This window comes from Ixodes scapularis, unplaced genomic scaffold (genome assembly GCF_016920785.2).
Source record: "Ixodes scapularis isolate PalLabHiFi unplaced genomic scaffold, ASM1692078v2 PGA_scaffold1__304_contigs__length_218370807, whole genome shotgun sequence".
In the NCBI taxonomy this organism is placed as follows: Eukaryota; Metazoa; Arthropoda; class Arachnida; order Ixodida; family Ixodidae; genus Ixodes; species Ixodes scapularis.
Window position 1 is genome coordinate 108,732,681 of NW_024609846.1, and position 17,586 is coordinate 108,750,266.

Consider the following 17,586-nt stretch of genomic DNA (forward strand, 5'->3'; position numbering starts at 1 on the left):
GCGTTGCGGTATACTCGCACGTGGCCTGTGAAGGTGACGGGGCCGTCAGTCATTTTAACAACCGCTACCAACTTCACCAGTTTGCACAAAAAGATTGCCCACGAGCCCAGTTGTTATCTTCTGTATCTGGACATGGGAAAATGCATGCGACGGAGTTGGCGGACTCCTGAAGCACCAGGACACGCTGAACAACCTGAGAGAACGTTCAATCAACGCAATCCAGACGGCCAGGACAACAGTGAACTTTCTATCCAAGAAACTGAAAGGCGTGCATCTTGTGTATCTTGCCAAAAGTGAAGTTATTCGGTATCGTCAAGAAAACAAAAAATAAAAAAATAAAAGAAGAGTGGTTGACGGTGCGCGCCTTTGTTGACATTCAGTCTTGGCAGGCTAGTGGCTTTGCAAGTCATCAACAGAAGGGACCTCTGACATATATGTAGCACGGACAGTCGGATCTTTTTGTAAGGGAAACCCGTTCCGTAAAGTGCTGAATTTGATTCCCCAAGGACTGCTCATTGTGAATGCAGGCACGTCTTATTTATGACAGTTTTTCGCGGTCATTTATTCTACTGTTTTACTTGGTAATTGCTTATAATCTTTATCCGATCACCATACCAGAGTCACAAAACGTTATCCTCGCGCAGGATAAAATATCTCGGCTTGCCACGAACCCTTCGTACACCGGGAGTATCGTAGCTGCTGCGGTCAGGCGCGGTCGCACCCTTCACTTGAGATGGTTTGTACCCCTGAAATACATAGAAAACCTAAACAATTTTAGTATTCTATCTTTTTTTTGTGTGTGAGAAAGTAAAGTTAGTTATTTTATTTTATATAAAATGTACCGGAAAGTAAAACCTCACACTGCATCTCTTTTCTCGAATCACTAGTCTACAATTTGATACCTCCTTCTACGCTGTATGTAAAATGTTGTATATATAGTTTGTCCTCACTTTTACTGTGTGACCGATTGCTCTAGGTGGCAACAACCTCTTCAGAATAAAATATATGAAAGATGTGTTTTAGTTTCCTGAAACTGTAACTCAGAGTCACTTCTCGTATAGAGCACTGCTAAATGTAGGCTTTGATCAAGGACCCTACTTTGGGAAGTTGTGTGTTCTTTCTCAATGAAATAATGCAACTTGTTTTAATAGAAATAAATTCCGAAATGGAGTATGACAGGATGCCCAAATTTAAAAAGAGAATTCAAGGTGTTTTTTTTATTGCCATAGAAATGTGTCGTTGTTTGAGTTCTTTACCATGTTTGCCTAAATATATCCCGACTATACTATTACTCAGGTACCTTTTTTTAGAATAATATTCATAAATAAGTACAATACTAAATGCAATTGATATAATAAGGATTAAATTATTTCATGAGACACAGGCCTCAAAATTTTGTCATTTGTCATTCATGCAGGCAAGTTTGGCAACCTTTAGAAAACTAAATGTGATCTAAATAAAACTTATCACTAATTATTATAAGCAAGCTGAACCCATAATTGTTTTCTAAAGAGTAATACAATTTTCCTATTTTTATCGTTTTCGTTATTCAATTTGAAACGTACCCCCTCCGGTAGTGCGCGTAAATGTAACTGCCCACCCCTTCATGCGCTACGGATTTTCCTGCCTCTAATTTCTTTTTGTTTCTGGTCAAAACTGCGTAGATTCGTTTCTACCATACACTACACAATGGCAAATAAACACATCAGTTGATTTGTAAATGTCGGCCAGCTACCTTGTGGTCGATCTTATGTGAAATCACACAGTAGTGAAATATTCGATATATGAATTATTGTGCCTGCAGCTGAGATCATATGAAGAATCATAAGGTGTTGTAACTCTTCTGTTCCCACCTGAATCATAATATCTACATGTATGTTTCAAAGTTAAAAAATATCCGAGCCATATTTTATAGAAATAATGGTGTTTTTATTATATGCTCTCTTTTGCGGTTGTGTGATAAGTTCATTACCACATTGATTACAGCCAGGTTAGCCAAAATAATAAGCGTTCTTGTTTAGAATAAAGATATGCGGTGCCCGGATACATCCAGTAATACATTCAAACGTCTACTCAAATTAATCAGGTCTTTAATTCAAAACCCGTCCTCAGTGGCTGAGTATTACGACAGTTTTTTCATGGAATAACAGTCAGTGTTCAGACAAGCAGGCGATAATTAATCATAATGTAACACCCGAGGTGCCCGCATTTGACCGAGGTGTCTGTAGTCGACCGGCGTATGTGCATAAAATGAAATCAAATTCGGTGGATTGCGGATTGGATGCGGATATCCGTGAGTCCGACTCGTGATTTTTTCCGAGCCCGCCGGTAAACGTGTGCGGAAGCAGAGGCCAGAGTTATTAAAGGGGATACTATAAAGCTCATCGTCGAATGTTTTGCGAAAAGGAATCAATCAAAAGAAAATTTTGTTTTAGCCAGTTATTGATTTTTATTGAAGGTGTTCAATCTCGTCAAAAATGCTGTGAACAGAAAACGTTAATAATGAAAGGGTGTCCATAGTATTGAGAAAGTATGTTCTTGTTTGGCAGGAAAACAGCGGAAAATGTACTTCGACCAAATGAAATCCAAACACGTTCAAGCCACAAGAAAGGAGAAGACTCCACAGCAAGTAAAACGTGACGTGTGTGCGCGTTTTCATTCTGGACAGCTGGCGTGTTGCTGCTAAGTATGTGGTTCAGAGTACACAGCTGCGGAATCGTGTTTAAAACTGAAACCAGTATGACATGTTGTCAGAAATTAATATTTTCATATTTTCACACTGGTGTGCCCGCGTCTTACCGCGTATTTACGACTACGCCTCGGTGAGCTTCTACTACTTTTTAGTATGTGACACAAATAAATTGTCACAGTGTTATTAGCTTCACCTTAATAAACGCTTGCGATTAGAAAATACGCTATGCTTAAAGTGAGTGTTTAAAAAAATAATATATCGAAGTTTTGAGACTGTCTTCCAGGACCGTCTCGTAACTTCTATCATCTTGCCAAAGACGGGAAGTATATCTGGAAGGAAAACCGCTTTTTTTATAAATGAAAAAAAAAAAAAAAAAAAGAAAAACGGCATACCATGAAATGTTTTCGAACGTATTGGGACTCGAACAGTTTTTGTGTAAAGATGAGCAACATCTTATAAGGTACCACCCAGACGCTTTTTCTTTTCTAATTTGCGTTTCACTTCATGATATAACGTGGATGCGACGATTGCGGGTTGCATGTGGTTCAGAATTTCGCAAATGCGGTGCGAGTGTGAATACAAAGCCTGCTGATAGGGATAGGACGGGGATGATCGGAACTGTTATTCGCAAAGGGCTCCAGCTATCGGATGTATAACTTTTCAGTAAGACCACAGTGCGGCGGAATAAAATATTCCACTTCGGGAACTACAGGTTTACAACATAATCAAACCCATCACTACACTCTAATAGAGTTAGAGAGTCTACTTTTCGTCAAAGCAATACGAAGAGCTAATCACTGCATTCTATGGAGAAACCTCAGCCTATGTCAAAACTTAATAAAAAAAAGCAAGAAAAAATCTTGGCTTGATCATTCTAATAAACCAGGGTAGCACAGGATGTGTGGTGTGTGTATTACGATTTGCTATGCTTAGAGCCGGGGTACTTTGAGTGCTTTCGAATGCCCGGCAGACGCGACACACTCTTGTGATCTCGGGCGTCAACAGGCTTACCGAGAACATTTTTAAATTCTTCGGGAGTACAGTCTGTCACGAGCATGTCTTAATAGAAAAAAACTTTCCGGGGGTTCTGCTTCTTTATGAGGTCGTGTAGGGCCTTGAAATCTTAGTGTTCACGTTTTGTCAGAAGCCTCTTGTTGTTACTGATGTAATCGCGAGGGGAGGGGGTCTATCGCACCTTTTACTCTATCAATTGGCTTTTGTCTGAAGTTCTGACGTCATAAGACCACTGCACTATAATTAATCCGTAATGATTCACCCCGTGATACGGTGAATGTATGTGGGGATCTCCGTTTTGTCTGGAACCAGATGTGCGCACCGACGGCATCATGTTGACTAAGCATGCTGAACAAGGTATCAATGGCCGCCTCAAGTCGCTTGCGAATTTATACTAAAGCGTTGCGAAATTGATTGAGCGCTTTTTAAACTGACTCCATCAATCCGTTTCTTAACTTATCGCGCTAGATTTACTACAGAGGTTCCTGAGGTTGGTGGCAGCTTTCGCTTAAAATGTGGAAAGATTGGCTCACCTGATTAAATCAATAAAAATCAAAAATTATATTTTCTTTATACTTTGCATGTACACTAAAAATATTAGGCGCTGCTTGAGCGCTTATTCTGGCCTAATGATCTGAAAGAGAGGTAAGCCTATTCGTTTTCTTTCAATTTTACTTATTTTTCGGTCGTAGTAAACGTCAGAATGGCCCCCAACGGTTTTTAATTCCCTAGACAAAACCAGTTTTTATTCTCTTTCTTTTGACTCCGGAGGTTTTATGTATTCATACTCTCAAGTAATGAATGCACCAGTTCCAAGCACCTTGGTAGTAAGTAACAGGACGCTAACTTAAGAAACCGATTTATGCGGTCAGTTTAAGGAGCGTTCCTTCCATTTCGCCCACGCTCTTATCACTCAAAGCCCGACTGCAGTCGACACTACAATTTGTCGGAGCCAATCAAGCAGTGTCAAAAGTGCATCGTCAGGACGTTCACCCTCTTCGTACGAGGGGTGTGCGAACCGAGAAAGTTCCTGGATATGAGGCTCCTACAAGTAGCGATATTCTTTGAAGCGCGACTGCGTGGCGCTGCAGATTTTAGGAACCGAATGGCGGCGCACAGCGGAAGAGTGAGCCGAAAGTCATTTTTGTTCCTACGGAATGTGCTTCGCCATTCATCTTGTTGCGGTTACGAGTAAAAGAAGCAACAAGGGACTTTACGAATAGTGGCTGGAATCGAATTGCGCTGCGTCATTTATAGCTTTCACGGCGGTAGTGGAGACCGAGATAGGTTCCCTTGCAACGTCGATGCTGAGAATGACGCGCCGCTATTCGATTTGAGGCCACTATTCGCACACCCTCACTTTGTGTGGTTGCTATCACCGTCCACCGAGTGAATCAACTCGGTGATAGCGCCGTGACCCCGCGCTTTTCCTTCCGTGATTGGTTGAGCCGAGGATGGCGAACCAACAAAGAAGACAATCGAGTGCTGTGACGATGCACTTCTTGTGCTGTTTAATTAGGTAGTTCTCGTAGATGGTTCTCGCCGTCCCGCAACGCTCTCCACAACACTCTATGAAACCCGAAATTCTACAGTCAAGGCCATGGGCGCGCAGGCGCAGTAGCGGCTTCCTCGTTCCGGAGGGCTTAGCAGAGAAGGAAACCCGGTCTACGAAAACTAAATAATAGGAAGTTTTCGTAGACCGCGTTTCCTCCTCCGGTAAGCCCTCCGCAACGAAGAAGTTTCTACTGCGCCTGCGCGCTGATGGCCTTGACTGTAGAGTTCCGGGTATCGTAGCGGATTGCGGTGAACGATGCGGGGCGTCGAAAACGATCTACGAAAACTCCCTATTGACTCCATCGAACCGTAGCGTTTGCTGCGATCGGATATAAGAATAATTATGTCAAAATAAGTATGTCTCACTACCGATGATCACCTCGAGACTAAGTACAGGGTGATTCAAGGAGACGCCTGGCTCTTTAAATCGACCGCAAAATTCGGTTTCTTAAAGGGCAACTCCCCTCAATTCCGAAGATTTCGGGATAATGAATGATTTCGAATTAAAAAGCACTAGTAAAAGACACTACGTCGTTTGCATCGCGAAAAATGAAATATATATTTTTAAATCTAATTTTAAACACGAGCGGAAATCGAAACCGAAACTTCGGCTCCGTCCGGCAACATTGTCCTCGGGCGCCAAGTACATGGCCATCACGTGGTACAAGATGTCACGTGATCCTCGGTCCAACGAAGGGCGGGATGGGGGCGGCGGACGTGCGGCAGGCGCGAGTGTCGTCTGCACCCCTATCTTCGCCACGTTTTGGTGTCTACGGCATTCGACGACGTCTGCACAACTGCGGCATAAGTCTGCGACTCTGCGCACGTGGTGTCCATAGTGTGGACGTAACTCCGAGAGGCAATATCACAAACGGTGAGACGACGACGGTGGTTGTGACGCGGAAGACGGCGGTAACGGCGGGACCACGCCGGGCGGTTGGTCTGCTCCCAACAAGCACGCTGCGCAGGCGCGTACGCCAATCACGTGGACACCGCTGAGCGCCGAAAGGCAACGTTGCTGACGTCATGCGCTACGCTCGATCGGAGAAGTAAAAACAAGCAAAAGGGGGCCATGATGATGACGTTTAGCTCAATGTTGGCTCCGCCCATGCCGTAGCCTTGACTGCGCTGTTGGTTGCGCCTGAATTCGCCCGCTCGAGTCAGCCGATTTCGGCAACTTGGCGAGTTGCAAAGATTGCCGGACCGTTTAAGAAACATTTAGACAGAACTGCGTAGTAATATTTGACGTGTGGTCTTCCTAGGCAATACTGAAGAGGACTGCATTGTTTTTTCAAAACCTAAAATGAAGCGGAGTTGCCCTTTAACCTATCGCGCTACGACTTTGTGCTCCGTTGCCCACAGATGGTGCACTTTTTTTGTAAAATTTGCAAAGAGCGAACTTATCTGAGGAAAAAGTAAAGAAAGAAAAAGGCTTAGCTCCTGTGCAAACGCAGCGACGCCACTGGTCTTCAAACAAGACGACGCCGTTTCACTGGCCTTCAACACTGGCCTTCAACAACACGGCGCGCTGGTGGCAAGCCGGCTGGTGGCTTGCCACCAGCCGGTTTCACAAATTTTGAGAAACTAAATCTGCGCGCTATTATTGGAGAATGGTCGATTAGACCATTCTTACACAGAATTCACTATTACGGTGAAATAATGGTGCCTAAATACTTAGAAAATATACCCAGACCGGAAGTCTGCCAGGGCTATCGAGTAAATGGCGGCACTGAGTTCGTTGCCAACCAAAAAGAAAAAAAGGCCAATACATAGCAACAGTGCTGGCGTTCATGCGTTACTGTGACGTAAACGCCTCGCGGCGCAGCGCCGCCCTGATCTGGTTGGTCCAGATTGATCCATACCTTTGCGCGCGGTGCGCCCAGCGCCTAACGACGAGCTGCGCAAAAGCAAACATGGCAACCGTTCGCTTGGTTTGTTCGGTTTGGGTTCAATGCTGTGTTCTGCTGTGTGCGGCTCAAACGTTCTCGCGGTAATGTTCTCGTCATCTGCGAAGTTATTCGTAGTCCCATGAGTGACGCGGAAGGTATTGTGAAATTACCATCTCATTTAGCAACAAGCTGGTCTTCACCAAAAATAACGACGGTGCCGAGAAGTGGCAGTACGGCGACGAGCGAGATTGGTTTGGTGGTTTGAGTTCAGGGAGGGAAATTTGTTTGCCGAATTGTTACTGCCACAGCCAGAGAAGGAGTTAACACGACGGGTGAAGAAACAATGCCGAGACGGTTCACTTTGTACCGGAGAGACGTTTGGTATTTATTTACTTCCTTGCATATTGTTTTTATGATGCTCGGCGATAACGCTTTGTCACTGCTTATTACATTGTTGTGGTAATAACACCTGATAATGATTTCATTCGGTGCGACTTTCTTGGCGTAAGATCAACAAAACATATCCGTGCACTCTTGAAAGAAACCTCCAAGTGTCTCATGAAAACTGGACGTGTCTTAGACAAGCAATTTGGACTAGCCTTCTCTCTTCAATCTGGGCAAGGGGGTTATAACTTATAAAGGAAAGAGGTGTCGTCCGTATTCTCCGTGCATAGAGTGAAGTGTAACGGAAGTAGGCGTGGCCACGAAATGTCTCATTCTCTCGGCTATTGAAACAATCTATTTCCTGAGCCTTTTTCCTTTTACAAAACCCCAGATCTTTTATCACAGTCTTGGTCATTTTCATCATGAGTAGGAAGCTCAGTTAACGGACGTCGTCATGAAAATATGGGGCAAACATCTGCGTTGCCATGGCATTGACGCAGGAACGCGGCTGTTCGCCCTACAATTTCATGACGGCGTCCACTGTTTCAAACAGGCGAGATTTGGAGTTCAACCCTTGCCTTACCAGTACAAAGTCGGTGTATAGCGGACGTTCTCGACACCGCGCCCTGAGCGTCGTCTGGAGTGAGTCGTCATAGGACGGCTTTGGTAAGCGAGCTTGTCGGTCGTCGTACGTACGAACGCTGAAAATGGCAACGCTGGTTGAGAATGCCATACAAGCCTTGCTTCCGCAAGGTGTTGGTTTTTCTTCGCCATGATGAGAATGCGGGTTCGCATCAAAGCTTATTTTAATGCGCCGTCCGTATCGAATGCCATGGCCGTGACAGCGAGCAGACGAAGCAGACCGCATGCATGGAGCAGACGTAGCCCAACGCAGTCGCCCGAGCAGCGAGCAGTCGGTCGGAGCTTGGTTGGATTTAGGTTGGATGATAGCGGGTCGGTGCGCAAGGCAGTATGGGATTGGGTTCTTTTTCCGGCGTCGGTGGGCGTGATGTTATGCTTACCGACATCGGCCAGAATCAAGGACACTAAAATAGTTCCGGCCCGGCATGACGTCATGCCGCGTCCTGAACTATTTAAGCGTCGTTGATTCTGCGCATCTATGTCGACGAGGTAGAGGGGCTTAGAGCGATAAACTGGTAACCCGAAAACCAGGCAAAAGCGACCCCCACTTGGCTGCAGCCATGTTGTACAATTTGATCACTAGACACGTGACCGTACCAAATCCTGATGCTTTTACTGAAAAGTGAAACGAGATTTGCATTCGATCGCTGTGAAAACATGAGGAACTATTTTTTTCAATACTGTCAGCCGGGGAGCTGTATTTTCGGTTTTTATCGGAACTAGGCACTAAACTCTGGTGCTAACAGTGTTAGCACCAGCGTTCAGTGCCTGGCTCCGATAAAAACACAAAATACAGCACCGCGTCTGACGGCATCTAGCAGAGGCGTTGTAAAGCTGCGCGAGAGTTTGTCGTAGAAGCACGTTTGGGACTTAAAACAAAGGAAACATAATTTATCCCGTCGATACTGTTGTCAAAGATCAATAAGCAATTATTCGTGCGCTGTACTTCGTTGAAATCTTGACGTAGAACTATAAGGTCATGTGACTAGAGATCAAAAATGTGCAACATGGCGGCGGCCGATTGGGGATGACTTCCAGCTGCCAGTTTATCGCTTTAAGGCCCTCTACCTCGTTGCTCTATGTCCAGTGCTTCGTAGCGGCGTTCAAGGGTCCATATACGTTCTGCGGTAAGTTTTCTTCAGAACTGACACGCCGTGCGCCTCCAGATGTCGCAGCGAAGTTGGCCAGGTTGCATTTGCATTTTTAAATTAATCTTTATAGAGTCTACATAAATAACAATAAAACAACGTTGATACTTTTTTTTAAATTTCCGCTTGTTTTGGGTAGAAAAGAAAAACAGACACTGCGTTGCTAGTGTTGTGAACATACCTTTTGCGGTAATGTTTTCTTCGACATTAATTCTCTAATAGTAATAGAAAGGTAACACAAAAACATGGGCGCTGGTTTTGCTTGTTTTAGCTTTATTCTAGATACTTTAATTCATGTTTTGGCCATAGATAGTGTGTTTTAGAGCGAAGTACTGCCAGACGCTCTACGTTCGGTGCCAATGGTCGCCCAGCTACTATTTGCATTGCCCTACCACTGATATCTATTAAAGTTGCTGGATCGCGCTTCCCCCCTCCGCGAGGGCAGCCACCGGACGGCCATCTTGCATGCAGCGAAATCACATTTCTCGAGAATTCCAGAGGCTGGCGGCAGTGAGCTGAAGACATGGTTTCTGATCGTTTGTCGCGATTCGCCGAAGAAGTTCTTAAACTTTGTGTAAAGGGAGAAATTTGCCTTTAAGAACACGTAAAGATGTCTACGGAAGCACTGCAGCACAGGAAAAAGGCACAAGTCGTCGAATGCAAGTTTGGCCGGTCTCGCGGAGTGATCGAAGCCTTGGCACGCCGAAGTGCTGCGTCTCTGTGCCTTCGTACGCTTGGATATCGATCAAGAATTGTCGCCGCGGCAAAGCTTGAAGGTGTGTCGCGATATATGTTTCTACAGCATATATCGGCTACGGAGTTCTGGATCGTCCAGCTGTTCCTGCGAGAATTTCTATGATTAAAGGAGAAAAGATATTCGTGGTGGCTATTATTCACAATTAACAATGGTTTTGTTCCAAATCTACTCGAATGGATCAGATGGCGGCACAAAAAGAGCAACGCTTGGAGCAAGGTGCGTTTTCGAACACAGAAGTATGGAACGTCGAGGTCAAACATTTCTTGAAACGCGACCCATATGGTCGTGTGCATTCTGTCGCTGTCGCCGCCGCCGTACCCCCCTCTCCTCTTCCGTCACCACTGGATCATACTCGTTCCTGGACCGCGTGTGCCTCAAGTTACAAATGCAGTCGCCATGGTAAAGTAAGTAAGCAAGGAAGCTTTGATCACGCCACGAGACAGGCGAAACATTCTTTCGATGAGTTGTGCCTTTTCCTGTGGCGCACGCGCTTTCGTAAAAAGCTGGATTGCAGCAACATACACTTCCAAGAGTTTCCGGAAAGGAAACCATCCGGATTTGTTAACAGTGTGTACAGCCTTTTTCGTGAAGAATCAAGCGCTTTTATACATTTTCGGATAGGCCCGCCAGGAGGATGACGCAGGTGTCGCCTGCGTTGTCGAAACCGATAGTTGCATTTTTACGCGCTCGGACGCGCGCGATTTTCAAGGTTCCGGTAGAGTGCTTTCACGAGTAAAAGAAGTTCAATGAAATGATGCGATGAAATGCCGTTCTTTGTAAGATAGTGGCGAAGAGAGCGAAAAAAAAAAGAGAAAATACCGGCAGTGCAGTTTGTTAGTAGCTATAGAAAACTATCTCACAAACCCCGTTCCGGAGGTTGAGGACGCTCTGACAAGTGAAGGGGCACTCTTAGAAACCGTCTGTTTTGCTCCCGTCATTAATAACTGAGGGCCCGCGCTGCTGCATTAATGTCGGGCAACACTGCCAGCATACTAAGGGGTTGTGAAGAATCAAGAGTGTGTTGAAAGAGGCTGTGTGATACTTACGTAAATCACGTTTGAATGATTATTTTTAGCGTCCTGGTATACTTCGAAACGAACAAATGGATGAAAAGTTGATTGGTTGAGTAGTTGAGTATAGTTTTCATAAGGTGATTCTTCTTTACTCAGTAGTGGCCACTTGGTAAAGCCATATTCCTTAAGTAGCTTCAGCAGGTTATTAAATTTCGCTGTTTCGTTGAAAGCTGTTTGATGCACAAAAATAATCAAATGTGGTGAGGTACATGTAAAATTTTGACAAAGATTCTTTTAAATGCAAGATCATTTCTATGGTCTCAAAAGCCCGAGATCGTGTACGGCCGTTCACCGTCGCCTCTAGTATATCAAAGTCTAGCTGGAAAATCTAAAATGGTGTGTAATTATACACCAATTTAATTTACACGCTTAATGTAGCTGGGAGCGTTTTCCAGATAAATATTGCGAGGAAACTAAAATTAGTTTTCTCCCACTGAGGTACTCCGATAGCACCGTACTAGGATTGCACGACAGCGCCGAGATATACGAATGTGGGAAAAGAAGCAAATGATCTCAACTGATATCGCATTACTGTTCGTTTGGCAGCGCCCAGAGAGAGTGCCCATATTCGTAAACCCGAGAGTGCACCAAATTGAAGAATTTGAAAGGTTAAAAGGCGCGAACAAACAGGACGAAAAAAGACACACGTACGACACGGACAGGTGCCAACTTCCAATCGATATGCACCAGCTAGCCCCAACGAGAGTGTTATTGAAAAATGTGCTCGGTGCGCAGGTGTACTATGCTGCATTAATTTCTCTAGAACTACGTGGAGATGACACGAGAAATGAGAGGGTTGGGGTACTAGAAGAAAGGCCGTGCTTTGTTTACTCATTCCATATGTGCGTTTGTGGCAGCTGGAGATACGTCCATGAACGATGGTGGGTGCGCAAGAAGCAACGTTGGCAAGATGTGAATGCCCGTGGCTCGGGTCTCGTTGAAGCAATCTTAAAGCACCCCGCGCCGTCATCTCCAATTCGTATTTTCGGAATGGCGTGCGAAGTAAGTCGACGGGCAAAAGCGAGGTGTGCGATTGGGCCATTTTAAACACACGTTACAGATTTGCTTCAGGCAAAGCACACAGGGATAAAAAGAGTTGTCGGCGCCTCCGTGGCGCATGCTATAACATGTTCGCCGAATCATTGGTGTACCATGGTGCGAGGAGTGCGTCGTCACGCATGACAGCTCGCATGATCTTTTTTTTGATTTCATACTTTTGCGTTCAGAATATCTTCAAATTTATTTTGAGGCTCGTGACATTACTTCCGTGACAAAGTTTTTGTGACATTCCGTGACAAAGTTTTCGTGGCATGAACTTTTGAACTTTGCACTTCCTTCAAAATGTATTTTACGTGTGGGACGTCACTCCCGTGACCGAGGTTTTGTGACATCGGCTTTTCAACTTCGCACTCCCTTCCAAAAATTTCTTGACGTACGTGGCGTCACTTTGACAAAGTTTCGGGGACATTCCATGACCAAGTGTTCTTGACATCGACTTCCTTACTTTGCAACCCCTTCCAAGCTCGAGCAAAGACGCAGTTCTGCGAGAAAAAAAATAAACAAACAACGCACACCTAGTCTAGTATTCCCTTTATCGGGCTTATTCTTTGGAGCCAGTTTACCATCTTGCATACGTATTTTTACTTTCAGGAAGAAGTCGTCGTTATATTTTGTGAAAATATAAATTTGCTTAATTAAAGTATATATTTATTGACAAAATCGGTTCAGGAACTGTCAGTGCATATTTTCTGCTTCCGTTTAACACTAAGGACTATATACGTTATTTACAAATATTCAAAAAGATTGATATAAAAACCTGTGCCATCGAGCTTTATATTAGAACAAAACAAAATGGAAAGTTTGGTTTGGTACACAAGACGTAGGCATATCAGCTCCGACTAAATTCTTTCAGTTGAAGCCTGTTTTTTTATGACGACCATCAGTGTAGTTAGGATAAATAACATCGCTGGATATGATTAAAAATAAAGAAAGATGTTTGGACTCCTGCAACGATAAAAGGTCAGTTTACACTAGGTTCTACCAGCTGCTGCATGTTTACAGTTTTCGCTTATTTTTCTATCGTTTTTTTAGCAAAGTCAAATAAAAATGACAAAAAACTGGAGATTTTTATTATTTAAAGCAGATTACTTTGATTTCAGAGTAGCTAAAAAATAGTGACTTTTTATCACTAAACGTATTTTGAAACATGGCAGACTGATTGATCAATTCGTCAGATTACTAACAATTCAGAATGAATAATTACTGTAAAGTTAAAGTAGAGGTTAATAAGAAACTTCATATTGATGTAAACGCCGCCATACTAGAACAATAAACAATTTGTCTTTTTTCGCCAACTGAAATCCTATATTTGCTTTTTTTTTAATTCGCGCTTGCTTGCAATGGGGCATTACTTTCCTATTTTCGTCTCCCTCTTTATGTCGTCTTCTGATTTGCTTTAAAAATGGTGTTTACGCTGCTGAGGAACGGAATGAAAGGTAGAAAGAATCCTCAGTGCTCCAATTTGCTCAGAAGATTATTGCTAACTGCTCGTGTTCAGCCTGATATGAATGATTCCTGCTCAATCGACTCTTTGATTTCAGTTCAAAACAGTGCACACAGAAAGCATCACATGAGAGATGAGCGGTAAGTCATACATATTTTCAGGACTATTTCTGCAGAAAAAGCTTGATTGAAATTGTCATCGTAAAACTGGTCTGATTTAACTCACGATTTAACGCATTTTGAATTTTATTTACCAAACTGCTCGTCAGAGCACAAACTACTCTTAAAAACCTAAGCATCAGGCGAAAGATCAAAAAGCATAGCTTTATATTCGCGGCTCCAGCCAACTGTAGGGGGTCGCACTGGTCAGACAAAGTGGCGGACGAAAGGAGGTCGTTTTCGTCGTTCAGGACGCGGACGACCATACATTTAATGCACTGCAGCGTAAAATGGGTGTTAAATATGAAAGCAAAGCGATTTTTCGGCGGTAAAATTTTTCTACCAGTCAGTGCGCAGAAAGGACACGGCGGAAGCATAAAAATAATTACTGGAAACAATGTTTGTTTCAACGCTGCCTATGAGAACCAAGCAGCAATAGCAGACGAGAGTCGAATCGACCTTCTCTCCTGAGATCCTCGGCGTTGCCGCTACGAGGTTTCGATTTCGCTGGAGTCGCCAATACCCTTTATAATATAAAAATATTACGGCACGAATATAATATTTTTTTTTATCTCTAGAATAAGGCGAATTTGTTGCTATATGGGAAAAGACAAAATGTAATAGGCCGTTTGTGCATATCCTGAAAGGGCAGGTTTTATATAAATCCGTTGATATGGACAATTCACTCGTTAGGAATTGGTTCACAAAGCGTGTGTATGTTACCAAGAAGTCATTTAAATGTACCGCAGTTAAAGCATTTTGCTAAATTCAGTGTGAGCGCCAATACTATGTGGGGGGTTTTGATGTGCGGAATACTTATTTCCGAAACTGTTAAGATATTCGACGATGAGTGTGGTAATTTGAATTCACAAACAAATCTATGCGACCATTATTCTAAAAACTATACGTTGTGAATACCAGCAGGGAGAACGCACAAGCTTACATTAAGACGTTAGGGTTTGCTTTAAATGCCCGTTGGTTTTTAATTGCTGCTGATATCACTCATAACGTAGCCTCTCTGAACACATGCACATTGGCATGAACTTGTCTGGGAAAGCAGACTCTTGCCGATTTGTAATTGCTCACCATCACTACGTAGCGCGAAATGGGAACAATCATTAAATATGCATTAGGATCTTAAGTCGCCGTACAAAATAAAGTGGTAAACGATTTCGGAAATGCGGTTTAATTTCTTTACATGTGTTTAGCCAAGTCGTAAACTTTCCGGTGTCTATTGAAAAAAAAAATATTGGTAATTTTTGGTGTGTATTAATTTTCAACTATGCGTCTATATTGACGATATCTTCCCAAAGGACGCAAAAAAGTGGTGAATCCCCGTGAAAAAATCACTAATTAAATACTAAGAGTTAAGTTCTAGGTGGGGAGGTTCTTCACAAAAGCAGTCTTGCCTAATGCAAAAGATGTCCAGAAATTGTTGTTTCTGAGTTTCTACAGATTTTGTATTTTTGACCCAAACGGGTGTTGAGAGCTGCTTTCGGTTTTAACGGGGAATGTAATCTTGACACCGATGGATGTTTATTGGTGTTTTTTTTTTTGTATATTAAAACTGGAAAGTCTATGGCCTAGTTATAGATAAGCATCCCAGTTACCGGGTTTATCTTTATTTTAATAGGAGTGTTTTATCTGAGGTTACCTTCCCACCAATTTAGTGGCGGACTAAAAAAAGTGGTTTATTGAGGTTATAATCTTGAAACGTCTAGGCACTGCTTTGGATTCCCAACTTCTAGAGGGAGGCAACCCTTTCTCACGAAAGTGCACGCCTGTGCACCCCGAAGGAGCTTTGGATTATTTCGTGAATCTGGCCCCTTCTCCGCCAATGAGGACTCGAAAAAATAGTCAGAGTGCAGGCGAGCTGGCGTAAGTTGAACATGATTGTAAACCTGAGACTGGGGCAGAAAGAGAACACAACAGAAGGTAGTAAAAGAGGAGGCAACGTCTCAAACTCAGCTGCAAAGTTTATTTCGAACACGTTTTATATACCTCATCTCCAACGCCGTCTCTACAAAAAAAAAAACAAAAAAAAAAACACACACACATGACAAAAGGACAATGACACTTCGGTAAACCTTCTCTTATCTCCCTTGACTTTGGCTGTGGGACACTCACACAAAGGGTCACATTCTAGCAAAACCACCGCCACCCGGCGAACGTAGGTGAAAACACTACTCGAGATAAGAGAAGATACCGAAACACTACACGAGATAAGAGAAGGTTTACCGAAGTGTCATTGTCCTCTTGTCATGTATGTTTTTTTGTTGTTTTTTTTGTAGAGACTGCGTTGGAGATGGGGTATATAAATCGTGTTCGAAATAAACTTTGCTGCTGAGTTTGAGACGTTGCCTCCTTTTTTACTACCTTCTGTTGTGTTCTCTTTCTGCCCCAGTCTCAGGTCTACAATCATGTTCAATGAGGACTCGGCGTTAAAAGGAAAGGGAATGCGATACTCTGGCTCCGCCATTTAGTTATTTTACCTTGAAGAAAAAACTTACGTACTCTCACAGACACAAACGCTGTAGGCCAGAATAGCCTTATCAGTAGCATTCTGCGGCTCCTCTTCCTCAAGTGTAGCGTTCAATAAAATATCTAGATATAATAAAAATATTCAAACTTAGTTCAATGTCAACTCTGTGTTGTGAAAAATTAATCTAACTTCATGCAAATTAACCTATAAGCACACTAAATTGTTGGGTAGTCTTATCTCATTTCAAATTTAGTTCCGGGCCACAAATCCTGGTTTATGGCATATATTTGCCAACATGTTTACCAGATAGCGTAGCCTATCGATAAGTAATTTTATTCTTCCCGTTAGACGTTTATATGTGTAAGCTCTCAATGTAAATACACATTTTCTCTATCTTGTTGCAGTTAACAGCCATTAGACTTTATTTATTAGGGTGTTATAACAAGCGATTACGGTAGCGGGTGTTTGTAAAATAATCTGAAAAAGGATCCCCCTCGAAGCAGCAACTGGCGAGGGATATTTTGTTTCCGCTAAGCATCTATGGCTGTTGACCGCTTAGTTAACAAAAACAAAGCGTCGCTTCTGGTGTTTACACTTCCTGTATTGGGATAATTTCTCAGGGTTTTTATCGCATGATGCCACACACACAATTGCTGTTGAGTCCTGACCAATAACGAGACACGCAGGACTTGTCACTACCTGCGTTTCTTAAAGTATCCATGATAGCAGACGAAACGTCCATCGTTGGACCGAGCAAGTTACGCGGAGAGCAAGTCGTCTACTTCTTGCACAGGGTTGCGGTTACGTTAAAACGACGCCGAGCATTGATTGATTTTGATTGAAAGGATATAGTGGGTAGACCTCAATGCTAGATGCCTTGAGGTCTACCCACTTTTTTTTCGGTCAGCCAATAAAAGCTCGGCGTTCTCACATCATCGTAATCCCTGTGCAAAAAGCCGACAAACATTCACTCCGCATTGATTTTTCATTATAAAAAAATTGATGAAAAAAAAAACAAAAAAAAAAAACGAAACAGGGCAAAGAGAAGCGTTAGTCTCCCATGTAGTTCGTGGTCGAGGTTGGCATGGTGACATTCAGATTAAGAAACGCAGGGCGTGAGTTATTATTCCAATGCCTCTGACTTTGGTATTTGTTATTCGGTGTTCTGATTGGTTACTGCCGCAACCTCACTGGCTTGGAGTGTTAATAAAAGTTGATCAAAAGTCTTTGAATATAACATAGACTGAAAAATCTGTTAGCAAAGCTAACTTTGAGGACGAATGCTTAAGT

General features: G+C 43.1%; 1 protein-coding gene across 1 annotated transcript in view; it reads right to left on the reverse strand.

Moving 5' to 3' along the window:
* LOC8033495 (neprilysin-1-like) overlaps nt 1-17,586 on the reverse strand; it is a 200,871-nt gene that overhangs the window by 164,239 nt on the left and 19,046 nt on the right. Inside the window, exons 4-5 of the mRNA XM_002404656.3 lie at nt 16,329-16,418; nt 11,127-11,323 (exon numbers count right to left, since the gene is read on the reverse strand). Coding sequence (XP_002404700.3) covers nt 11,127-11,323; nt 16,329-16,418 — 287 coding nt within the window. The remainder of the gene's footprint in view (nt 1-11,126; nt 11,324-16,328; nt 16,419-17,586) is intronic.